The sequence below is a fragment of the Chelonoidis abingdonii genome, chromosome 1 (assembly GCF_003597395.2).
Source record: "Chelonoidis abingdonii isolate Lonesome George chromosome 1, CheloAbing_2.0, whole genome shotgun sequence".
In the NCBI taxonomy this organism is placed as follows: Eukaryota; Metazoa; Chordata; order Testudines; family Testudinidae; genus Chelonoidis; species Chelonoidis abingdonii.
In genome coordinates, this window is record NC_133769.1 from 328,217,509 (window position 1) to 328,243,060 (window position 25,552).

At 43.7% G+C, this 25,552-nt stretch overlaps 1 protein-coding gene across 8 annotated transcripts in view; it reads left to right on the forward strand.

Annotated features, from left to right (window-relative positions):
* The window catches only part of LNX2 (ligand of numb-protein X 2), a 96,117-nt gene extending 90,252 nt beyond the window's left edge, over positions 1-5,865 (forward strand). For 7 of the 8 annotated variants that reach the window (XM_032765292.2, XM_032765293.2, XM_075061653.1 and 4 more), the window contains 2 exons: positions 743-901; positions 3,537-5,865. In XM_032765292.2, coding sequence (XP_032621183.1) covers positions 743-901; positions 3,537-3,672 — 295 coding nt within the window. In that variant the 3' untranslated portion in view covers positions 3,673-5,865. The remainder of the gene's footprint in view (positions 1-742; positions 902-3,536) is intronic. The other variant, XM_032765296.2, reaches the window with a different exon arrangement.
* The last annotated feature ends 19,687 nt before the right edge of the window (positions 5,866-25,552 follow it).

The following is a 25,552-nucleotide window of genomic DNA, read 5'->3' on the forward strand; positions in this document are numbered from 1 at the left end:
GTGGAAACTACAGAACCCGAACCACCAAAAAAGAAAATCAACCTTCTGCTGGTGGCATCTGATTCAGATGATGAAAATGAACATGCGTCGGTCTAGACTGCTTTTGATCGTTATCAAGCAGAATCCATGATCAGCATGGACATGTCCTCTGGAATGGTGGTTGAAGCATGAAGGGACATAAGAATCTTTAGTGCACTGTAGGTATTTCAAAGCCAGTACAGCTACTCAAATGCAATCTGAATTATTTATACTCTGCCTTTTGCATCATCCAAAAAACAGTCATCTGATTGCAAAATTTTCATTACTGGTAGTGATGAATCAGAAAGAGGCAGAAAGAAGACAAATGGAAATTCAAGATGGAAAATCCTAAACTGACAGAAAAAATCATCTTTCATTTTGCAAATAAAACATATTGGATATGGAAGCTACTGGGATGTGGGGAGGAGGAGGATAAATATATGTAACTGTATTTAAGCAATAATTCCAACAGTACATTCTTTATGTTTAATACTTTTTTACCTCCAGAGGTTTTTTGTAATTTTAAGCACACAGTAGTCAAGGTGGTTAAATATTACAAGATGATTCATCCCGGAAACACTGTTAATTACCATCCTTCCCCCCCCATTACCCCTTCTCTTTCGTGCTTATTGTAGTGATGCGATAGAGCAAGTGTTGCACATAACATGAAAATATTTACATGGCATGTGTTTTTCTCCTTCCACACTACAATCTCACCCCACAGCGGCCTACATAGCTGCCATGATGTAGTGCTACGGAGGAGCAATTTAGGAAGTTGGGGCTTTAGCATTGTTGGTGGATATGAGGAGAATCACACAAACCAGCCTTTCTTCATTAAAACGATTGTTCTTGGAACTCCAGCATACTTTGACGGAAGGTTAAAGTAAGTACTACCGCATCTTTTGAAATGGTATTAGAAATCGGATGGACAGAGTGATAATAAGGCATATTGCATGAAGTGATTCGTTACATTACATATATCCCTTGGGCCACTGACTAATATCCAGTGTTTCTTGGGAGCTGGCCAACTCCCTGAAGCAGCTTGGCAAGTCTACTAGGTGCAGTGCTGAGACGTCAGAAGGATTTTTGGCTGGGGGAAGTGGGATCAGTCAGAACTTGTGGGAGCATCTAGTCCCAGTCATTCCCCCACCTTTCTTTGAAAACACGTTCCACCATCAGCCACTGGTGCTGATTTGACCCATCTTCCCCATCAGCTCTACTGATCCCTTGACTCCTCCATTAGGCCAAGACCCAGCATAGGGGGAAATATCCTGCCCAGGATTTGGAGCTGGGAAGTGAGCGTGTTGTGTAATGCTCTCTGCCTACTTCGAGGAGGATTACCAAAGCTAGAGGAGCTTCATTTTATAATAGAGGTGTGGGGAAGAAGCTAGAGCAGTATCTAGTCAAGATCACTCTGAGAGGCAGTCGAAATGCAGGGTCCAATTTCCAAATATGGCACTTTAATAGGATCCCCAAATCTGGCATTAGGGTGTTTGTTTTGGCTGAATTTAGGGTCCTTCCAGATGCAGGATTTGAAATGCCTATTGAAGATTCCCTCGTATGTAAATTGAACATCATGAAGGTTTGATAACATGAGTAGAAGATTGTACCATATTTGTTTTACATACAGAGTAGATATGAATCATGATGATTACAATTTAAGGAAGACTTAATTTCTTTTCAGAACAGCTTAATGCATGTTTTCAATGACATGGCGGTGACTAGAGGCCATCTTATGACTCCGATCATAACAATAGCTAAGCTGCTAAGAGTGATACTCTGTGGTTTTGGGAGCTCTGTATGACTCTTGGAGGTTTACTACGCAATAATCTCTGTATTTCTATTTTGTTACATAGTGGCTTAAGAAGAAAATTCATTTTATAATTTTGCATGCCTTATTCCTAAGAATGGGGTTTCCATTAAGACTGTGTATCAGTATCCTAACAAGTTTTAAAGGCCCTTAAGTATCAAATAAAATAACATTCTCAGGCTCTTAAGCATACTATATTTTTTGTTTTATGGTCCTATACATTACTATTTTTGTTTTAATATACAATTACATTAAAAACTATATTAAAAGAGCATTGAGTACTTGACTTTGTAACCTTAGAAGTTAGGAAATGTTCTCCCCCCTCACTCTGCTCCTCACCACTCTGAGTCACACTGCTTCCTCCTACCCTGCCTATATAGGAGCAAAAGGAATATTGAGAATAAAGGACAGAGAATTCTGGTGTCCCCCACAGTCAGGAGATGCAATTGCAGGGAAATTACTCCTCAACCCCTGCAATGCAGTGCTGGAGCATGCTCTGTAGCCCTGTGGGAATAGAACATATACTGTCAAGTCACAGATAGGAGTAGTGTGGGGATAGAGGCCTGTAACCTAGCCCTGTCGCCTTCGGCTTTTGCTCCGGGCCCTAGCAACAATACGCCAGCCTTGGGACTGGCTTTTCAATGGGGTCGCAACCCACTGTGGAGGGTCCTAACCCACAGTTTGAGAACTGCTGAGATAGAGCATGCTGAGTGCAGAAAGAATCTAAAGAGAATGTAGCTGGTAAACTCAAACAAGTGTCTATCAAGCATGTGCAGACTGAGATTTGTCAGATGTTTATAACTTGCCCAAATTTGGGCAAATTTTCACATGGATGGCAAAAGGTGCTTTCCCTGCCTAAATTTAAATCTCTGCTCGAAAGCATGGGGACAGTAGATCGTCTCAATGAAATGGTTGTAAGAATTTTTTTAACATGGACAAAACAACATATTTTCCCTTAACCTCATTTTTGGAAATAGTTGAGCCATTTTAGTTGAAACTTCCTGTATGTACACTTTACCAGATTTAACCATTCAAGCTAAAGTTTCCCATACCAGGTGTCTGCCTCAAAGAGAGAGAGAATGTGTGTATGTGTAAATTTACCAAACTTAGCCATTCAAGCTATACACAGATCCTGAGGCAGACATCTGGCATGGGAAACTTTAGCTTGAATGGTTAAGTTTGGTAAAGTTATAAGCAACTGAAAACAGAATCTTTTGTTGGAAAGTGTTGAGCAATCTTAACTATAGGTGTCACTGCTTTTGCCAGCTACAATAAATGCATATTATATGTAAATATGTGTGTTAAAAACATATACATGTTTATAAGGTTATCTCATAAACGTATATTATAAGTCTGTCTGTATATGTTTTTATTATCCCCTACTTAACCCTGGTAAATGATGACTTTTTCTCTCTCCCCTCCCACTCTTTCATCAATCCTGGTATCTTTCCACAGGCAAACTCTTAAAGCTAGTGTTGGAATTATGCCAGAGTTGAACCCCAAGGGTTCAAGAATTTCCCATACTAATTACAATGGAAGGTCAGACTTCATTTTTTTAATTGAATTCTCTTAGCTCTTGCAGCTGAACTCCAAGTCCAATAGAAATCTGAGGCTGTAACTATGAAATGCCGTCTGTTACTCATTGTTGTGTTAAAGTTGTCGGGCACCATTGTTCATCAGCTGCTTTCCATTTTGTTTCCTTTTTTAGGTGTGGTGACATGATTGTCGCTGTAAATGGACTATCCACAGTGGGCATGAGCCATTCCTCACTAGTTCCTATGCTGAAAGAGCAGAGGAGCAAAGTAACTTTGACTGTTGTTTGCTGGCCTGGAAGCCTCATCTAGATTTGTAAAACCGCTTTGGTTCAAGCAGCTGATTTTCTACGTGGCTGATATAAAGCCTCCATTTTTTTCTACTGATACAGCTGGTAATAAGCAGGGCCAAAAACTGCTACATTCATTTTTTTAAAAGGGGGGATTCTCAACTTCTTTACTGTACATATGTTGCCATCTTGAAACAGCCATATCTACTGAATTTGTTGTGCTCATTGTTTAAGAGCTGGCACATGCACGTTAAGATGTTATTGTCATTAAGCCTTCCCAGACAGTAATAGCCTGACAGTCAGCAGAAGAATTCTGTGGTATTTCTAGTTTCTTTTAGTGTTTTTCCAAATTGAAACATAAAATGGTAAGCTATGTACTCTCTCCTCCTTGAGAGAAGATTCACATCAGTAATGCAATTAAAGTTCTACCCATTGCTGCTGTGAATCAAAATTGGTATAAAAAGGAATGCATTTTTCATTTTTTGTAAATATTTTCATTTTGTTCCGGTATGTTAAAACCATTCAAGGACCTGTCTTACTCATAAGAAAGTGTTTGGTCCCATGGTTTTTGTTGCAGGTCATCAGTGTTCGCAAAAGAGTAGGACAAAAGCCTGATACTACTGGAATTTTTATAAAGTGCAATAATCTGACTCTTTGCTAGAAAATGATTTAATATATTACAAAGTTTGTATCCTATAATGCAAAGGAATATGGAAGTAATCAGTCAGAATGCTGGCAACAGTAAAAATGCCTGAGTCACCTTTGATCCAACGCCTGCTGTATTAGAGTTTACTTTCCAAATGAATGTTTTGCTATGTCAGAAAATTTTGATGAACGTTTTTACTAAAACCATTTTTACAGTTTATAGTGTGATTGTCAGTAGCTCTTTTTATTCTTGTGTAGAAACATTATTGTGACTCAACCTGTAAAGCCAAGAGGTATTTTTAAAAAAAAAAAAGAAGAAGAAAGCTGTTTGACAGTACATTACCGTTTAAAAGCAAGGAGACTGGACTCCAAGTGCAATGGGAGCTGCAAAGTTTTACTTACTCTGTTACTTGCTGACAAATGCCTTCGTATAAAATGCTGAAAAGATCTGTCTTGTATTCGAGAAATCATTTTTCTTTGGCAAACGCTTGCCACTCGATTGTTGACAACTATAAGACTTTATATCTTTTGATTATGTTTAGCATTTTTAAAGCAAGCCTTGTACTTGCAGGTTTTGCTTTGTCCATAACATTTGCAGGGTAAGCATTCTTTTGTAAAAACACACCAACTAATGTGTTGATCTGGAGCAAAATCTGTACATTGTTAATGTTCTGCATACTTGAAAAAGCATTCCATTTAGAAACCAAGTTCAGAATCTGAACTAATTTATGAATGACCTCTCTGTTGTAATAACAATGATATTAATTATCAGCGAATGTATTTCATAATCACTGCATATTTCAATTGTGAAGCATGAACTTTATTTTCAGACTTAGCAGCTATACTATTGGGGCATATTATCGCATGTCACTGATTCAAGTAGCTTTGTTTAAAAAATAAAGCTGCCATCTCCTGCAAAAAATGTAAAAGCTCTTATGAATGAAGTAGTTTTATTCCTCTCTGTGGTATATGATGTTTGTTTGCTTTCACACTATCAGGACACAAATCAATTGCCCATGCAGTATATTACTGTATAGATAATTTTTTTTGAAGCAGTCAGATATCCTTTGCTATCCCTAGCTGAGATGAGAACAAGTTTCCTCCCATCCAAAAATAGTTTAACTGTATATTTTGTTTTTAATGCAAAGTTTTGCCAACTACGTCTTTGCATAGCATTTACGAAATATAGTTACCGGTGTGTTGGATTTAAAACACTTCATTTGAAGTGACATCATACTCAAAATCGGAGCAAAAATCAACCTTTTGCCCTTTTTTTGCTTTTGTATCATGAAAGTGTGGTTAAGCTTAAGTTGTGCTATATATTTTGTTCCACTGGGCAATAGATCACAATGTCTTGTGACAGAAACTTGTTCCAAGGGGCTCCCTCTCTTGAACTAATGTTTAGGGGGAAGGGGGAGTTTCTCTCATGATCTTGTGGTTAGTTTATCGGGTTTATTCTTCTGTGCCTTCTGTTTAAATTATTTCAAGATTTTTTTTCAGATGTTGCTATCTAATTGTGTGGTATTATTGAAGAATGAATGAAAATAAAAGTCCATTCCACCCATTTTAACAGTTCAGTATTGTGTCTCTTTACAAAGAATGTATGCAAATGAATTCATCACCTTCAGTTTAGGGATATATTTCTCTCTCTGGTTAATCACAAATTACAGTTATAGAACTTCACAGAAAAATCTCAGAGCACATTCATAAGAAAATAGGAATATGAGATTCACCAGACTGGAACACCTCAGTTATCTGTCCAACTCGCATTCCAGCAGTGAGTAATATCAAAAAGCTTCAGAAGATTATGGAAAACCCACATGTTCTAGTACTCTACCACCAGGGTGCTGATCTTCAGGAGGACTCTGCCATGAGCCAAGTTTGGCACAGGGAAACAACCCAACCTTGCTGGAAAGACAGCTTTATGCCCTCAAGCAGGAGTCAATCTGTTTAAGGAAGGTGAAGAGCAACTTTTTAAAGATCTGGTTAAGCCCTCACTAGATGTGCTGGCCAGATTCTAGATTGTGGTTCTTGATAGGACATGGCCCAGTAGGTAGAAGGCTAAGGAAGCCTTACATTTTACCTGAAAAAGAACCAAACCAAGAGATTACCTGAAAAAAAGAAAAAGATCTGCAGAATTTGCCAATATATCAATTGTGGCACTTCTGTCTAGTGTGAAAGTGAAAGGGAAAGGATTTTGATGTATAGGCTGATATAGCTGCTGCATCTGAACACACACACTTCCATTAGGTCCTGGACCTAGTAATCTGTTTATTTTGTCTTCCCAAAAGTAACAGCCTAAGCAATCATATGGCTCTTTAGCTAAGATTATAAACAGTTTATTTTGCCTTCCGGCATACTAGTGAAGCAAGATCTGCAGGTTCATGATTTCACTGGATCAATTTTTATTTGAATCAAGAACTGAGGAAAAAATTCAATATTGCAAAACTGAAAGTTCTTCTAAAATTCATGCAAATCTAAATCCACTTTCCAGATTTATTGTGTAGCAAACAATACTGTAAACAAAGTAAGTTTTCACTGTAGTGATCTTTGCTTGAGTCATGTTAAATACTGAAGATATTTTTCTCTTCATATTCATATTATGTGCATGAGCCACTTTCAAGTTCTGGGATGCAATTCCAGAGCAGTGAGGGGTTGTCACCACTTGCCCTGCATCCATAGGTGCCTTACAATGCGTTACTGCTCTTGCTTCCAGCCTGGGATGCTCACAACCAGCTTACAAGCATGCAGATCACATCTGAGTATCTGGGGAGGGGGGTAATTCATCAGCTCTGATCCCAGCAGCCTGTTTACAGCCCCACTCTGACTTCCACCAGCCTTGGTTACTACTTGCAGACTGGCCCGAACACACTTCCAATCCCCTATTTTCCCAAAACAGTGTGCTCTACAATGTCCAGCCCTCTTCTGGGCAGTTAAGAGAAATAATATGGTTCATTTGTTCCTCTACAGACACAGGAACATGTCACAGCTTATTAACTTAACTGGTCTGAGCACACCCTATCTTTTAAACACAAAACCAAGGTTTATAAATGAACTAAATTTATTAACAAAATACAAATCGGATATAGTGAATTCAAGTATAAGGAATAAAGTTAGAACAGGTTACAAACAAATGAAAACACGCATCTAAAAATCTAAAACTTAATTTAGCAAGGTACTAGCCTTGTTCAAGATGGCTTTTCTCACCAGCCCTTCCTCCCAGTCATGGTTGACTTTCAGTCAGAACCTTCCACAAAAGTACCAGGTGCTGGCTTCCCTTGTCTCCTTAGGTGAAAGATCTTTATCTAAGCAGGTTTCTCACCTATATTCAGTTCCAAAGGCTTAACGCTCTCTTCCCTCCTTGAGGAAGGACCCATCTTTCTCAGCTTACAAGAGCTCTGGCCTCTTGTGTCTGTCCAGTGATGAATGCCAGAGATGGCTTCTGTCCTTATATCTCCCAAAGTTCAATGACTTTATTTCAAGAGGCAGGATGACCTCATGCTGTTCTTCCCTGCCTATGGGTTTCCTGCCCTGTATGATTTCAATGGAAATGAGGCTTCCATTGTTTCTGATTCCACCATGCTTAATTTACGTAGGAGACAAGTAGATGGCTGACACTCCCTTGAATCTGGGTCGACTGTACAGCCTAATATCAGTGAATATCCATAACTCTTACATTGTGTTAATACCATACATTTTACAATGATATTGATCACCAGTGTGTCACTAGCTTTCAGAAAAAAACTCACACTATATACTCTTATAATACCATAATATTGTATACAGTCAGTTGATTCAGTTGCTTATCACTTGAGGTTCAGTCCCTTTGTCTTTATAGACCAGTAAACCTTTGGAATGGATTCTTCTGAGGGTTACCTCCCAAATTAAAGTTTATTCAAGCTGTGAGGATGGCAACATGGAGTTTCCTTCACCACCAGACTTCATGCTCTTTCTTCCCCCGCTTGAGTTGGCAGGAAACATAACAATTTGCATTTCAGCAGTCTCTCCCTGCTGTCTGAATGGTCTTGTTTCTGCTTTATATGTAAATATGGACCTTCACTGTCTTTGCCTGAATATCAGGCTGGTCAGAGAATCAAATCTACATTACTTTGTCAAAGATGGACCTGTTTAACAACACCCTCTGATATACCTGTTTTACACACTTTACAGTCATACTTCCAGTATATATACATCACTCGAGTATTAATGATCAATGAGTTATTAGTTTTCAAATATCAGAGGGGTAGCCGTGTTAGTCTGGATCTGTAAAAGCAGCAGAGAATCCTGTGGCACCTTATAGACTAACAGACGTTTTGAAGCGTGAGCTTTCGTGGATGAATACCCTGCGTCTGATGAAGTGCGTATTCACCCACAAAAGCTCACGCTCCAAAACGTCTGTTAGACTATAAGGTGCCACAGGATTCTCTGCTAGTTTTCAAATGATACTCCCAAGGCATATTTTGTACAAAGATTATTACAATAACACATAGGAGGTGAGTACAGGGTTGCTTAGTGCCCCAGCCTCTCAAGACTAATAGTACAGTACATATACCATAGGTCGGCAACCTTCAGCACCTGGTCCCATCAGGGTAATCCACTGGTGGACTGCGAGACGCTTTCTTTACATTGACTATCCAAAGGCACAGCCTCCCACAGCTCCCAGTGGCAGCAATTTGCCGTTCCCAGCCAATGGGAGCTGCGGGAAGCAGCAGCCAGAATGACCCTGCAGCCCACACCGCTTCCTACAGCTCCTGTTGGCTGGGAACAGTGAACTGTGGTCACTGGGAACTGCAGAGGGCTGCGCCTGTGGACGGTCAACGTAAACAAAACATTGCGTGTCCCGCCAGCAGATTACCCTGATGGGCTGCGTGCCAAAGGTTGCCAACTCCTGACCATATTCAGTGCAATTGGTAGAGTTCTAATAAACAACAATTTTGATTGTAAAGACTGGTTCTTTGTTATATCACTGCTAAGAAAAAATCCAGACAATTTGTAACTCAAAGATATCTAGAGGCTTGCGAGGCAGGTTAGCTACTGTAATATTCTGAAATGGCACAAGTGTGACCCCAAGCTTGAGGCCATTCATGGAATTTGTTGCCCCACAAACAGTATGTATTTGGCATTGTTTTGTGGTTGCAGATGTGGCTCGGTTGGTAAATTCAGTTCTTAAACATCTGTAGTAAGGACATGCTCTCTCAAATGATTTCCTTCGTTTACATTAATTCAAGGGTAAAGGGGTCTCAAAAGATCTGAATCGTAATTATTTGCTTACATTTAGAGTCTGAGCTCAGATCTGTATTTGCATAACATAAAATTATTATCAGCCAATGCATCTGAGAAGCTATCGAGCAGCCTCCGCTTAAAACTGATATTGCATTGAGGTATTTGGATACCATGAGGGTGAATGTGGCGTAAAACCTCCAATACTTCAAAAGGTATATTTGGTGAAATATGGTTTTCTTGAGTACCTGAGTTCAAAGATCACGAAAGAGGAATGTAGTTTGACTAAAAGTGGGCCATACACATCTTTTTATCTGCAAGCTCTTGTCTATAGGTGGAATACTGGGCATATTTTATGAATATCATATATGTTGTGGATCCTACTTTCAGTCTTTGAAGATCAGTGATAAATACCATAGATATGAACACCAAATTATAGTAGAAATTAGAGCTGGAAATGTCAGATTAGCTAGTCCAGATTGTTTCCTTCATTATACCGTCTTGTGCTTAATCCAGTTTAGTTTTAAACTAAATATTTTACATGATGGAGATGATGACTTTCCCACTAAGGAACATGAGAAGATTTCATCAAATTCAATAAAAGCAATAATACTGTGATCAATCTGAGACAAGCAATGTCATTATTTGTAGTTATAGTAATGCCTAGGGACTTCAGGAAAGGAGAAGAGTCCCTTTATGCTAGTCATTGACACGCAGAATGGTCATCCACTTCCCATGCTCGATGCATTCAGTGAACCATGATTAAGCATGCCAGTGACCACGCACCACGGATTTCCCGCAAACCCTTCCTCACATGAGTAGTTCCATTGAAGCCATGTGAGGGAAGGTTAGCAGGTTTACATACCATACGATGCTCAGACACAATTTACCTGTACCTGAATTTGCCATTTTCTTCCATCCTAGCAAACCAAAGCTAGTGGTGTTGATGGCTTTGGTCCCAGGATTTGCTCTACAGTGATTGCAAAATGTTACTAAAAAGAAGCATTTAATCAGATTATAATAAGAGTACAGTCATTTGGTGTACAATTGAGCCTTACAATCATTACATTTTTGGACTGGGCATCAGTTTCTTAGTGGCACAACAAAAAGTTATATTATGATACATCCACAAGTTTAAAATGTAGCTTTTGGGGACTGTGCTGTCTCTACCCTGAAGTCCTCTGTGTATATACAGATTAGAAACAGCACAACAGAGGGGAATGAGTTTTATTATTTTTATTCGTTTACTTCCCAGATTTCCAGTGAGAGGGAGAGATGCTAGGGGAGAGTGTCTGGCTTTGAAAAACGGGGAAATGACCCCATTTCCCTTAAGAACAGCCCTTCAGTGGATCTCACTCCACCACCAGAATCATCCATCTTTGTCTGTTGAGACCTGATCCGGCAAAGTAGAAAATGTCCTTAGCTCCCACTGAAGTCACCAAAAGCTTTAGTGCTCAGGACCAGACACTCACTTCATAATGCCCCATTGGAGACAGCATTTGTTTTCTTTTACTGTTAAACATATTTGAGAAGAAGTACGTTCCAGCCATTGTAATACCTGGACAATTCCAACCAGGATTTTGTGTTTGCCAACACTTGCCAGTCAAAATGTTAGAAAACTTGCACCAAGCTTGAAGAAATGGGTGCTGCAAAGGCTCCCAAGCCCCTTGTAGGCCAGCATTTCTCAAATGTGGCCACATGAGGTCACCAGGGACTGTGATGGGGGCAGAGCAGTGGCCCATCCCTTCCCTGTTGTTCCTGGATGCACCGTCTTGCTGCTGGGGCTGCAAGCAGGGGTTGGGCCCTGCCCCCCACTGGAGATGCCTGGGGCACAACACTGGAGGGGCAGGCAGCTGGTGAGTTCCCGGGGGCAGTGGGGCTCAGGCTTTGGGCTTCAGCGTGGGCAGGGTGGTAGACTCTGGCCGAAGGGCTTCAGGCAGCGGTTGCACAAGAGCTGGTCCTGGGCTCTGGCCGTGCACCTTCAGGCTCCATCCCCATCCCCCAGTCATAGAGCTTCAGGCTCTGGCCCCCGACTGTGTCTCCTCCAGCGCCCCCCCCCCCCCGGAAGGTGCGAACGTGACCTGCGCCCCACACTCTGCAGTCAGGGGTCATGCTCACTCCGCTCCAACCCCATCACCCCTGGCTTCTGCCTACCCCAGATCCCCATCCAGGTCTCAATTTGTACCCAGGCTTTCCAGGGCTGAGTAAGTCTGCTCTGAAAAGTGTGATATTCTCACACTTTTCCCTAAAATACTTAATTAGCTTCAGGAAAAACAAATAAATATACATGTCCAAGTCATAGTAATTTATTTACTGCTGTGAACAGTGATATTAACAAACATACAAGTATCACTATTCACAGCAGACTTACTAGATAGCAATAAATTAATTACTATGATTTGGATGTGTATTTGTATATATTTATTTGTTTTTCCTAAAACTAATTAAGTATTTTAGGACAAAGTGTGAGAGTGGCCACCAGCAAGAGTTGCGAGGCCATCAAAGAAATTGTCCTGAGAACCCTGTTCTGGTCACATCTCACTGAGTGGCCTGACTTCCCAAAAGGCCAGGCAGCTCCCATTGATGATCAGCACTTTTGAAAAATCAAGCCACTTATTTATGTGCAAAAGCAGCAGAGAATCCTGTGGCACCTTATAGACTAACAGACGTTTTGGAGCGTGAGCTTTCATGGGCGAATACCCACTTCGTCAGATGCATGTTATTTATGTGCCTTATTCATAGATTTAGGAGTTTGACACTATGTACCCAGGTTTGAAAATCTTGTCTCTTACCTGTATTGGAACTAGCAAATATCCTCCATCCTCACTTGTAAATTCTCTGACTTTTTTAATTCCCTCCATCTCTTCCCCTGCCCCCCGCCACCGCCATGAGAGAGCTAAAATGTAAAGCAAGATATTCAAGTACAATGGTAAATAACTAAATGTATTTAACTGTCCAGAGGTCCTGCCCTCCACCTCCTTTTCCTTTTTAAGTAAAATTCTGGGAGGGGGGACTTAGCGTGGGTTCCAAGAAGGGCTGTCACTGAGGGACATTGGAATGTCACTAGTGCAGAGCAACAGAAGGACTTCAACCACTTGCTCAGACATGATTTCCCTTTGAGAGCGCCCAGGCCTGCTCTGAGCCTTGGGCCAGGGCCGTCTAGTCACCATTTTGTTTCATGAAGACTTATAACCAGATCCCTTTTGACAGGGACTGGCATGGACAAAGAGCAGCAGCAAAGCCATAAGATTATCTGGGGATCCTCAGCGAGGTCACCTGTGCTTCCTTCTCCTATAGTGTATGCAGACGTGCTGTACCTCTCCCGGGGCTCATGCCTCCCACCACCCAGGGCAGGTCAGTGTCTCCAAGAGCCCTCAAGTAATGGCTGAGGCTATGATGGTGCCCTTACCCCTTTCGCTAGCTTCCTTTTGCCGGTGAGAGTCCCAGCTACAACTCTGCTCTCTCCTTCATCTCTCACAGGTGATCTGCTGCTGCAGCTGCTCCCCAAAGGGTTTCCACCGAGCGCTATACATGTGGCTAATGGTTTAACAGTTTCAACCCCAGAGAGCATCGCAGGAGCCCATCCTTCCTCAGGGGTTGGCCAATGGAAAAGTCCCATCCAGTTGTTGCCTCTGTAAATAAGATGCTGCCGACTTCATGAGCGTCTCTTCCGTCACTGGAAGGCAGTGCGGCCTGTGAGAGGGTGGATGTCCTCGTTCACACTGAGAGTTCCCTGCTGTGCCCTGTTTCTTGTCCTCTGCCTGTCAGGTATTTACATGCTGCACGACTGCTGTTCCAGCCCCACGCTGCGGGGACTGGTTTATAAACAAAACAGTATTCACCCTTCACCCTCACACCAGGCTTCCCAAGGTCTTTCTGGATCTTTTCCCCAGGCTTCATACCACCTCCCTTGCAAAGTCTCCCACAGACCTTTTCGCAAGAATGTCTGCTGCTCCCAGTCTGGAGATTTGGCTGCTAATCTTCCCTAGGTGGCTGCCTTCTGCTAATCTCTGTGGAGCACTGCCTGCCAGTTCTGTCCTAGGCCCAGGTCACCCTCACGGAGCCAAAAACTTTTGTACTATCTACCTGACAGGAAGTCACATGATACTTGGCATGTCTATACCACAATGTAAGCCCAGGGTTAGTGGGACTCGCTTCAGCTGATGGACATTAGAGAACCCAGGGCTTGAGCGTCTACACTGATTCTTAACTTTATGTTAAGAATTTTCTAGCCCAGGCTCAAACCTGGTTCTCTGGCATCCACACTGCAGCACACAGACCTGAGTCAAACCAACCATATGTCAGACTCTCTAGCACCCTCCCGAAACGTGGCTGCTCTCATCCTTTGAAGGTAGTGCTCTTGTGGGAAAACTTTACTGCCCACCCTCCATATTACAGGAACAGCCACCAACCCACCCTGCTGAGCAACGTGGAGGAAGCCCCTTTTCAAGAATATCTCTTTCTTGCACTTTCACTCCTGTCAGGAAATGGGCAGAGCTTCCATGAGGTACTGGTGGACATTACGGCTGCTTTTTCCGACCCACCAAAGGCACCTGAGAGCACTTTGGATGGAGCAGAAGGAGGAGGTAGAGGAGGAGATGTACCCAGGCATGGCAGACTTGCACTGGCTGATGCTGCTCAGTACGCGGTATAGCCACTGATGCCCCCTACATAGACCTGTGTGTCTGGTGCAGGGCCACAAGCATAGAGTGGTGGAATCACATAGTCATGCAGACCTGAGATGACCAGCAGTGAAGAACTTTTGCATGAAGAAAGGCACATTTCTGGAGCTTTGTGAACAGCTTGCCCTGACATACCAGCATGAAGACATGCCAGAGGGCACCCTTGCTGGTCCTGAAGCAGGTTGCTATCACCTTGAGGAACCTGGCTACCCCAGACTGCTACAGATTGATTGCTAACCAGTTTAGTGTTGCAAAGTTGACTGGGTGAAAAATGGTGGCAGATATTTCTGAGGCAATCAGGGCTGGGTGCAAGGATATTTTGCGCCCTAGGCGAAACTTCCACCTTGCGCAGCCTCCCCCACCCCCCGAGCATTGCTTATTATAACCTTTCAAAACTGAATACTACATGATGTGGCATTGTTCATTAGAATTAATACAAGGGGGTCAGAGCAGATGATCACAATGGTCCCTTCTGGCCCAGGGGAACCTATGAGCATGGAGGAGGCTGAGAATGCCCCCAGCTCGCAGGGTCTCTAAACATTCCCAGGCTCTGAGTACTTCGCCCGCCGGGGGGGGCCCAGAGGCAAGGAGGGAAGAGCCGGACTCTCCCAAGGAGCAGATGAGGATCTCTCTGGGGATCAGGGCCAGCTCCCCACATTGGCACAGTGCCCTGGGGGGGATGTTGGTGTTTGGAAGTGGCACCTGCACCAGCCCTTTCCCCTCCGTCACGCTGCAGGGTTTAGTTTCACTTTCCCTCGATCCAGGAGGTGGCTGCACCCAGCCCCAGGCGTGGTACATTGGAGGGAGAAGCTCACCTGAGCTCAGGACTGTGTCCTCTCTCCCCCAACGGCTCCGTCCCTTCCGCACTGGTCACTGTGCCTGGCTGGCTGTCTCCTCCTTGCTCTGCCGCAGGCTCCCACGGACTGTCCTGCGTGGCACCCTTCGCTGTGGGGGCGGGTTTGTTATGGAGGCCTCACTCCCCGCCCTGCCCTGCTCAGCTGAATCCCATGACACCAGACACTGCTTTTTGGCACCCCCAAATCTTGGCGCCCAGGCAGATGCCTAGTTCACCTAGAGGTTACACCGGCCCTGGAGCCAATCAGGTGTGTGGTGTATCTGAGGGTATTGGGCATAAAAGATATTCCTGAGGTAATTGCTGGCTTTGAGAGAATGGGGGTTTCCAAACTGCACCAGGGCCATTGATGGGACTCGTGCCCTTTGTTTGCCCTTCTCAAGGAGCATATGAGTACATAAACTGCCAAGGGTACTACTCCAATGTTATGCAGACCTTCATGGATTACAGAGGATGATTTGTGAACATCAAGGTGAGCTGCACTCAGAAAGTTCATGGTGCCAGGGATTTCGTTGATCGGGAGTCTACATTTATGGACACTATTCCCACCAAATGGCATTGTCATAAATGGAGTTACTGTCCCCACTGTTATTCTGGGACCTATGTACTCCTTTTCAGCCTTGGCTGATGAAATTGTACCTGGATTTTAGAGGCCCTGGCAAAAGACAGTTTAATTACACTCTCATCAAGCGTAGAGTGGTTGCTGCATGGGCTTTTGGTAGATGGAAATCCTATTGGAGGTGTCTACAGACCCATTTGTATTGCAGTGTCATCAATGCTGTCCTCATTACTGTGGCTTGTTACACTTTTCACTATCTTTGTAATGCAAGAGATCAGCCATTCCCCCTTGCATGGACCTATGACATCAAGGGACACTGAATCAGCACCCTCAGCCAGAAACTGCATCTACCACTGCTGGACCTGGATGCACCAGGGCAACAGAAGTCAGGGATGCTTCATGCTCCTACATTTGGACTTACATGGCCCAATGGAAGAGAGGAAATAACACTTCTATGGCTGTGCTTGGGGTGGCGGGAATGGAGTGAATTGATTTGGGTGCAATTAAGTGCTTAAGGAGGGTGGAGGCTTGATCATTATGCAACATACTTATGAATGACATGATGACTTATGAAATGGGGGTGGGGTGAGCAATGATTCACAGTATGGCTTCATATAAGGAAGTTATTGATGTGTGAATTGCTCTGCCTAGCTGTCTATAGGAATAATGGTTGCTTAGTATTAGGGGTAGCCGTGCTAGTCTGTATCCACAAAAACAACAAGGAGTCTGGTGGCACCTTAAAGACAAACAGATTTATTTGGCCGTAAGCTTTCATGGGTAAAAAACCCACTTCTTCAGATGCATGGAGTGAAAATTACAGATGCAGGCATAAATATACTGACACATGAAGAGAAGGGAGTTACCTCACAAGTGAAGAACCAGTGTTGACAGGGCCAATTCAATCAGGGTGGATGTAGTCCACTCCCAATAATTGATGAGGCAGTGTCAATATCAGGAGAGGCAAAGCTGCTTTTGTAATGAGCCAGCCACTCCCAGTCCCTATTCAAGCCCAAATTAATGGTGTTAAATTTGCAAATGAATTTTAGTTCTGCTGTTTCTCTTTGAAGTCTGTTTCTGAAGGTTTTTTGTTCAAGTGTGGCTACTTTAAAATCTATTATAGAATGTCTGGGAAGATTGAAGTGTTCTCCTACTGGCTTTTGTATGTTACCATTCCTGATGTCCCATTTGTATCCATTTATTCTTTTATGTAGAGGCTGTCCAGTGTGGCCAATGTACATGGCAGAGGGGCATTGTTGGCACATATATCATTAGCAGATGTGCAGGTGAATGAGTCCCTGCTGGTATTTGCTTATGTGTTTGGGTCCTCTGGTTACTTAGTAATTCCTAATTGTTCCTGATCATGAGTTTAGCTTTATAGTTCCAAATCATTATTGTCTGATGAGATACACTGATAGCAATACACTTTCTTGATGATATAAAATGCTTTACTTGTAAACATGTTAGAACAGTACAACAGTCAGCCGTGGCCAGCTGCCATTACTAACCCAAACACCAGTTACACAAGAACACCACTCAGGAATGGGCTAGATAATACTTAGTCCTGCCACAAGTGTAGGGAACTGGACTAGATGAGCTCTTGAGGTTCCTTCCAGTCCTATGTTTCTGTGATTGCACAGGATGCCATTGAACTAACTACAAGCAGCAGGAGCTGCTCAGCACCAGCTGTGAGTGGCCTTTTGCTTTGTCCTTGGTTTGGGGACATTTCTGGTCAAATGAAGCTGACAGCAATTGCTTTTAAAGGACCCTGTCTCTTCAGGGATGTTGAATTTTGGAATGAAAGAAGCCTTCCCTGGCACTTCTTCCCAGCACAGGTGAGTGTGTTAGGGGGCCGCTTCCTTCAGAGCCTCTTCCAGATCTAATTTCTTAAACTGAGAGCGCCCCCAGACAGCAAAACCACTCTGGGCCCGGCATGATAATGTTTCCTGTCAAAGATTCCTCCCGTTTCCTTCCTCGGCACCAGCAAGCCCAGTACTTCTTTTAGTCAGTCTCTGCCTTCCCTCCCTGCCAGCTGCTGAAGGAATGAGGGTTGTGGGTTTTCTCCAGTGATTGGCTTTAATTGCACAGCACACTGCTGGTTAGAAGGGAAGGATTCTTCAGAACTTTCCTTTCCCCCAGCCACCCTCCACTCCAGGAGCTTTCCCATCTTGCCTGCCACAGGGACCCCCCAGCAGTTGCTTCTCATCAAGACTCTAGAAGTCGCTGTAGTTACAAGTAGATGACTCCGGGCTGCTGTTTGTCCTAGCAAAACCCCAGGGCCTTTGCCCAGAACTAAACTAAAAGTGGCTGAACCAATATGTGAGGTGAGAGAAATCCATAGTGGAGACCCTAAGGCCCATCAGTCCAGGGGCCTATGTATCTGTGGCTTTTTCAAGAATGCTTATTTGCATGTCCCAGTCCCCCGGAGTTGAAAGTGCTTCCTCTGGTTTGCCCTCACCCTTCTGTGTCTTCAGCTTTGCTCTCTTCCCATTCAGTCTGGCCACTGCCTGCTGGCTCCAGCATTGCACAGTTCCTACCTGGGGAAGCACTAATTCAGAGACTCAGGGTACATCTTCACTACCAGCCGTATCGGCGGGTAGCAATCGATTTCTCAGGGACTGATATATCGCGTCTCATCTAGACGCGATATATCGATCCCCAAACGAGCTCCTGTCGACTCCAGAACTCCACCAACTCGAACAGCAGTAGCGGAGTTGACAGGGGGAGCTGCGGACATCGATCCCACGCCATGAGGACGGTAGGTAACTCGATCTAAGATACTTTGACTTCAGCTACGCTATTCACGTAGCTGAAGTTGCGTATCTTAGATCGATTTCCCCCCCTAGTGTAGACCAGCCCTCAGAGATGCAGGATCAATACACCCACCTGACATGTGAATTGGTGTAGACTGGAGTTACCTGGCCACAGAAAGGAATTAGTGGGTAATAAATTCTCCTTTGTGTATTTCCAGCCATGTGAGATTTATTGGCAATCTTGTGCTTCTAATCCTTTACTGGATGACACTTTAATAGAGCGGTATTTAGTGATCTAATTTAATATATGCAAATATCATTGTTTTAGGATGATTTAATATATTTTATTATTAATATATATATTGCCTTTAGACAACCTGTAACTTTTGTCTATTGTGCTGTTTGCTTTAGCTCACCCTTTCCAAACTGTATATTAACTTTAAGGATTTCTTTTTCTTTTCTTCTGTCCAAAGCGCACACTTGTACAAGAATTAGACCTTGGAAGGTTTGCTGCAGCATACTCAAAACCCACTGTCCTTCAGCAGAGCAGGTAGCTATTTAATTAACACCCTTAGTATGGTACTGCCCCCCTCCCCGACAGCTTTGCTGTTTATGTGGAAGACCTTTTATTCAGGAACCTCCTCAAGGGTCTTGTTGACTTGGGGTGACAACATGGCTCAGTCCACATTCACAGTCTCTGCAACTGTGCTGCTAACAGGCAGTATATGTTAGCATCCTCTTGTGGCTGGTTATGGAGCAATGTTTGCTCTCCCTGGAGAACCCTTGCTTCTTCTGCAGCCCAAGCAGTGATGGATAACGATAATAGTAGATGGAAAGTAAGAAAGCTCAACTGATGTCGGAGTAACAGGACCCAGCAGGAAGGATGGGTGAAAGCATTAGGATGACCTGTAGGCCCAGGTAAATCTCTCCACTAGTAATTATCTTGGGGTGGTGCATTTCTCAGGCCTGCTGAGATTATGTGCTAATAATCTTCTGGAGACCGCTTCATCCCAAAACAGAACAAAGCTGTGTTTCTGAATGTTGCAGATCATGTGCTATGCAACTGTATATATGTGTGGGTAGATGGGTGGGTGGGTATAAGAGCCATTTGGTTACGGTATAGGAAGTTTAGATCATACTGAGTGCAGCTCTTTGACTATCTTTGTTATTGAGGCTTTCATAATTACTCACCTTATGAAGATGTTAAATGTAATTCTGATCAGACCCTTCTAAAAATGCCTCAGATTAAAAGCTTTTGCTGGCTCTTTAGGCTATGGGCCTGCAATTACAGAAAATGAACCACATTTTAGCTTTCCATTGAAATTAATAACAGCAGTTCTCCAGTTGATTCTGTGAGTAGTTAATGGAACAAACTGGATACATTACCACAATATGGGTTTTAAAGCCATTTGAGAGAGATTCTGTGTTTCAAATAGGAAAATAATTCACACAATGCAACCCCTTTTTGTGTGTATTTCCTAAAATGCTGGGTGTATCTTGTTTTAACATGTAACGGTTTAACCAGGGCCGGTGCTACCATTAAGGCGAACTAGGCGGTTGCCTAGGGCACCAAGATTTGGGGGCACGAAAAAGCAGTGCCCCCACTGTTTTTTTACAGTGATTCCTCCCTGAGCGTGTGGTCTCTGCTCCACTTCTCCTGCCTCCGAGGCTTGGAGTGCCAATCAGCTGTTTGGCACTGCAAGCCTGGGAGAGGAGAATTAGAGACGGGGTGGTGTGCTTGGGGAGGACATAGAGCAGAGGTGAGCTGGGGTGGGGAGGTGCTGCATGGCTCCCCCGGGCGGGGGCAGGAGCTACTGCAGGAGGGGCGCCTCAGGGCATGAGGGGAGCTGTTGCGGGGGGTTGCCTCAGGGTGGTGGGGGGGGGGGCAGGGAGCTGCCACAGGGCTGGGGGAGGGGCGCAAAGTTGAAGTTTCGCCTAGGGCACAAAACTTCCTTGCACCGGCCCTGGGTTTAACAAATCATTAACTATTTCAATGAGCTTTTCTCTTCCCATCTGTAGTGTGGGGGTACGAGACCTACAAAGAAAGTGACACTGAAAAAGAAAACTAAACCAGATTATTGTGATGCACAGAAAAATAGCTGGAATCTGACCTGAGAGGCACAAATGGATTTGACTGTATAACTTGAAAAATCCAGCGACTTAATGTGTGAGCAAAAGAAATGTTTCAAGAGACTTGGTGGTGTCCAATTCCTGTATCTCCAGTGAAACTCAAACTCCCTAGACAGCAAATTTTCTTTTTCTCAGTGTTCTGCAACTTGCTTATCTCTAATTGGAAAATGCAATGCAAGGGAAAGGAATGCAAGATGGTTGAGGAATGTAATGTCACCGTGTAGCTTGCAGCCATATTACTTTGGGATGTTATCTGGCCAGATATTACATGTTAAACAGGAATGAGTCTGCCTGGCCAGTACTTTCAGGGGAGCCCTGCAAAGAAAATGTTTTGGTTCTGAAGGAAGAAGCCTTGATTCAATAGGTAGCATTTTCCCCACTCTCAGTTCTGAGACAGTTTTCCAGCTGGTCTGTGGCAGGGTGGCAGATTTCCCATCGAACATTAAATTGAGATGCTTTTAAAAAAATAAGAAATATACCATCATCAAGACAAAGATAGATACAAAACAAAACAAAAAAACAACTCAAAGACCATTCAGGACACAGTGAAAATGTTCATATCGAAAAAACTTGCCCCAAGACAGAACAATACTGTACACCCTCAGGACTGATCATTACCCAGCAATTAGCTGAGCTCCTAAAGGAGAAGAATATGAAGTACTAAAGCTATCTAAGATTACCCTTGTGATGAATTGTTCATCTCCCACACTGGGGAGCAAGGGGTTAAGGAGCAGCTCTGGTCACAGGAGATTCTGTCCAGCCATGCCTGCTGGACATGTTCTCAATGGGGGGTGGAGCTTAAAAGGGCGCAGCACAGCTCAGTAAGTGCGTTCAGTGCCATGGAGCAGACCTGCGCTGGTAGCTCCTGCTGGAATATAGTAGGAGCCCCCATGCCGCCACAAAGCAGACCTGAACTCAGAGTCACAGCAGAACAGACAGCAGAGCATCTACTCATGGCTGGAGGAGGGAATCTCCTGCTGCCTTTCTGCTGGGTCCTAGAGACTAGGCTGGGTGATATTGTTACCCAGGTCACACACATGAATTGCCTGCCCCGGAGCCCTGGGTTGGAACCTGGTGGCATGGGAAGGCCTCAGTTCCTCTCCTGCCAACCCAGGACTTGAACCACTAGTCTGTGTTGCTAGCCAGTGCTCTGATCATTAGAGGACGTGAGACAGCTCCTCATCACAGCCCTTCAATAATGCTTCATTCAGTAGCAAATGGTTTTAAGAGTTTCAGAAGCACTATCCATCTGTGACACTCAGTGTTCACCATGCTTCCAACCTCCACTCCTTTAAAGCCTAGGATTATAATCAGTATGGTTCTGCCTCGATGCATCACACAAGCTCAAAGGCTCTTTGTGCTAGGTGCTGTACAAACACATAGTGAAAGACAGTCCTTGTCCCAAAGAGATTACATTCTAAAGAGACAAAACAAAGGATGAGGAAGAAACTGAGGCACAGAGCAATGACGTGACTTGCCTGAGGTGTCACAGCAGGGCAGTGGCAGAGCAAGGAAAAGAACCTAGGTGTCCTAATTCTCACTCTGTGTCTTACCCACTAAACCATGCTGCCTTAGCCTTCCCAAGCATCCTGCATGAGGCTCGTGGCCCCCATTCTCTTCCCCACCTGCCCATGAAGTGCTTAAAAAACAACCCACAAATTCAGGACATCACTGCTGGCTCAGTCACTAATTTTTATTGCAGCCCATTTCCCACAAAGTAGCTAGAGTCTAAAAAGTCCTCTGGTGTTGAAATGTACAGGGCACTTCAGCTCTGCAGGCATTTGCTGACATTGAGAAACAATTCCAAGTTTTATGTACTGAACTCTCCAAAAAAAAATCCATTTCCTGCAGAGTTTGCTGAGCTCGCTGACTCACTCTGAAAGGTTGGGCAGCAGTGCCCCAGTAGCCAGGCCTCTGAAAGAGCTGAGCACTGTGAGCACCTGTGTTCCTTAGAGGCTCTCATCAGAGAACAGCCCTAGCCTCCATCTTTGTAGCTTGTGGGAGTTGAGAGGCCACAGCGCAAGGCAGGATGGATGCAGACACACCTCGCAAATATTTGCTTAGAAGTCTCTGGGAAGAGCCTCCACACTCACGCTATGTGGGGATTGCCAGTCACAAAGATAACCCTAACCTGGGTATGTCTAGGCCGCAGCTGGGAGTGTGCTCCCCAGGGTAGATGGACGGACAGACATGCACAGGGGGAAGCTCAAGCTAACAGCCTGAATACAAACTCACCCATACCCTGGGCACGTACTTGGGCAGCGAGCTCATGCTACCCTGGCTACACAGTTATGTTTAGTGTGCCACTGGCTCCAAGAAAGCTGGCCCGGAAGCAGGCTCCCAGCTGCAAAGCAGAGATTTCAAATGAAACGTTACACTAGAATACAGGGCTATTGGGTATAGAGGGGTAGCACCACCTGCCACCCTCTCCTTTTGCTTGGTTTTGTGACTCTAGTGCTTTTCCCTTTACTGAAGAGAAAATATGTCCCAATGGTGTGAGTTCAGCCTTTATGTGCATCTTATTTTTAATCTGCATCTTTTATTTTATTTTAAGAAATTGGTACCTTAGTCAAAGGCATTGAAGGCAACTGAAGTCTTTCAACATGGCATAAACAGAGCTCCTAATGCCCCTTCCCAATCCTCAATCACTATGGATAATACTATCAATCTCCCTGGCATGCAGGCTCGTACCCTTGCTGTCATCTTCATCTCCACCCTGTCTCTAGGTCCTCCCATCCAGACTGTGTCTAAATCTTGCAGATTCTTTCTGCATATCATTTCTAAGATACGGCCTTTCTGATCCATCCACGCAGCTATAACTCTCATTCAGGCTCTCATCATCTGCAACATCCTCTATTCAAATTCCATCTTGCTTCACTTGTATCCATCCAAAATAGATCAGTTTCCTAGCTCATTGCTTTGACCAAACCACGTCTTGTTTTGCATCCCTCCATTGGTTCCCTCTTCTCCATCACAATAAACATAAGTAAATTATCTTCACTGTCTAGGCCCTTCTCAGCCTATCCCTGTCCTACCTATTGTCTCTCTCTCACTCTATCAAATTGTCAACCCTGGCCTCTGACCAGCCTCCATCGCCCACTGGATACATTTTCGTACAAGCACCTTTGTGGTTTCTCTCATGCCGCCCTTCATGGTTGGGAAAAGTTCCCCGTAAATATCCGCAGAGCTGCCTCATTATCCTTCTTTGTTGTGATGCCTGCAAAAAAATTGACAAAGTTAAGCTGCTGGTGTGCTGAGACTACTGCCTAGCGCACTGACTACAGCTGTCCCATTGTTTCCAGGTGCTCCCTTGTAGGTCTATCTGTATCCATCTGTCGTCTCCTGCCTCATTCTTAAACTGTCACTCTTTGGGCTCTCAGTTTGTACAGCACCTGGCACCGTGGAGTCCTGGTCCATGACTGGGGCTCCTAGCTGCTATAGTAATACAAATCAACAGTAATTATTATGCCCCCTTACTAGGCCAGCTGAAAATTTCTGCTCGTGTAGGGGTCCGTGTGGGAAGGCTCAGGAACTTTGAGAGGGCCTACATTTTGATAATTTTCTATTTATTATGCAAAACAGCTGAAGGCTGTAAACAGTTTCCATAAGACAGTTTCTCAAGAATCAGCAAGCTCAGTTGCCACCCACATACAACTAAGTCTTGTTTTCAGCAGTTCTCAGCGATGTGTGGCTGAACTCTTGCTTTCATCAATAGTAATTGCAGCTCAAGGCTGAACAAGAGACAAAAAGAACAAACAACTTTTTCTGGTCCCTCTCCCAAGAGTAAAGATAGGGGATATGATGCTGTTAGCTGTAACAGAGGCACATAGGTGGATATGGGCTACTCAAACCCGTCTGAGGAGCAAATCCATACTTTTTGGGACACCAATGGGTTTCAGTTCTATCTTTACATTTAATTGGATTTATATGTTTATTTGGATTAGAATAAATTTAGAAACAAGATAGAACAGTAGCAAAAACTTCAGAGTGTCTATCTAAGATGTTACAGTATTCCACCTTTTCCACCGAGAAAAAGAAAAGCTCCTGCACAGCTATTATGGTCTATTGTGTAAATCTGCTCTTAGGGTCTGTATCATTGACTCAACAGACAGATTGCATTAATGCCTATCTATGTATTCTTTTCTCTCTGGATTCCTGACTCAGTGGATTATTGACAGAGAAGACCCTAATGGCACAGCACAACTGCAACTATCTTGTCAAGGCCTATGTGGTTACTGCTCAGTATGTGGATTGTTGACACAAGAATCATAGAATATCAGGGTTAGACAAGACCTCGGGAGATCATCTAGTCCAACCCCTTGCTCAAAGCAGGACCAACCCCAACTAAATCATCCCAGCCAGGGCTTTGTCAAGCTGAGCCTTAAAAACCTCTAAGGATAGATTTTTCCACCACCTCCCTGGGTAACCCATTCCAGTGCTGGTTGTTTTTTTGAAAAAGTTATCAAGTGACTGAAGAGACATAAGCTTTCTAATGATGAAGAATAGGCACCTCTCCCCTGATTCCACTTTTACCTGGTGAAGCTAACGTCCATGTCTGTTCGAGTTGTCTGATTATCTTAAGAGATTGCTAGGGGAGAGTTAAGGTTTGTTCCTTTAAAACTACACGGTGGTAATGCTCACTGTACTTCATAACTTTCAATGTTTGATTTATTTTATTCATGATTCCATTTCCAAGGCTCTTTTTGTAATTTTTTTTTTTTATTCTATACATTATTGGCTATGTACGTGAAGCTACAAAGATTTTGCCTGGAAAAGTACTATTGTGGAGATCTGAATGACTGACTGACCAACCATTTAACTATTAGTTGACATTCAACAGCTTCTTGGCTCTTTAAGGACCCCTGTTATCACCTGGGGCTGTGACTGGAAATAGAATTCTGTGTTTTGTTTCTGAAAGTTGTCACAAAGATCCCACTGAAGCTCTGCTCCTTGGTAATGTTTTATCTGATTGAAGTCTGTACACTGAAAACACATCTGGAATAGCAAATAGCATTAAAAGAGCAGGTTTTGTGCGGCAACCTTTCCTTGTGATAAGAATAACA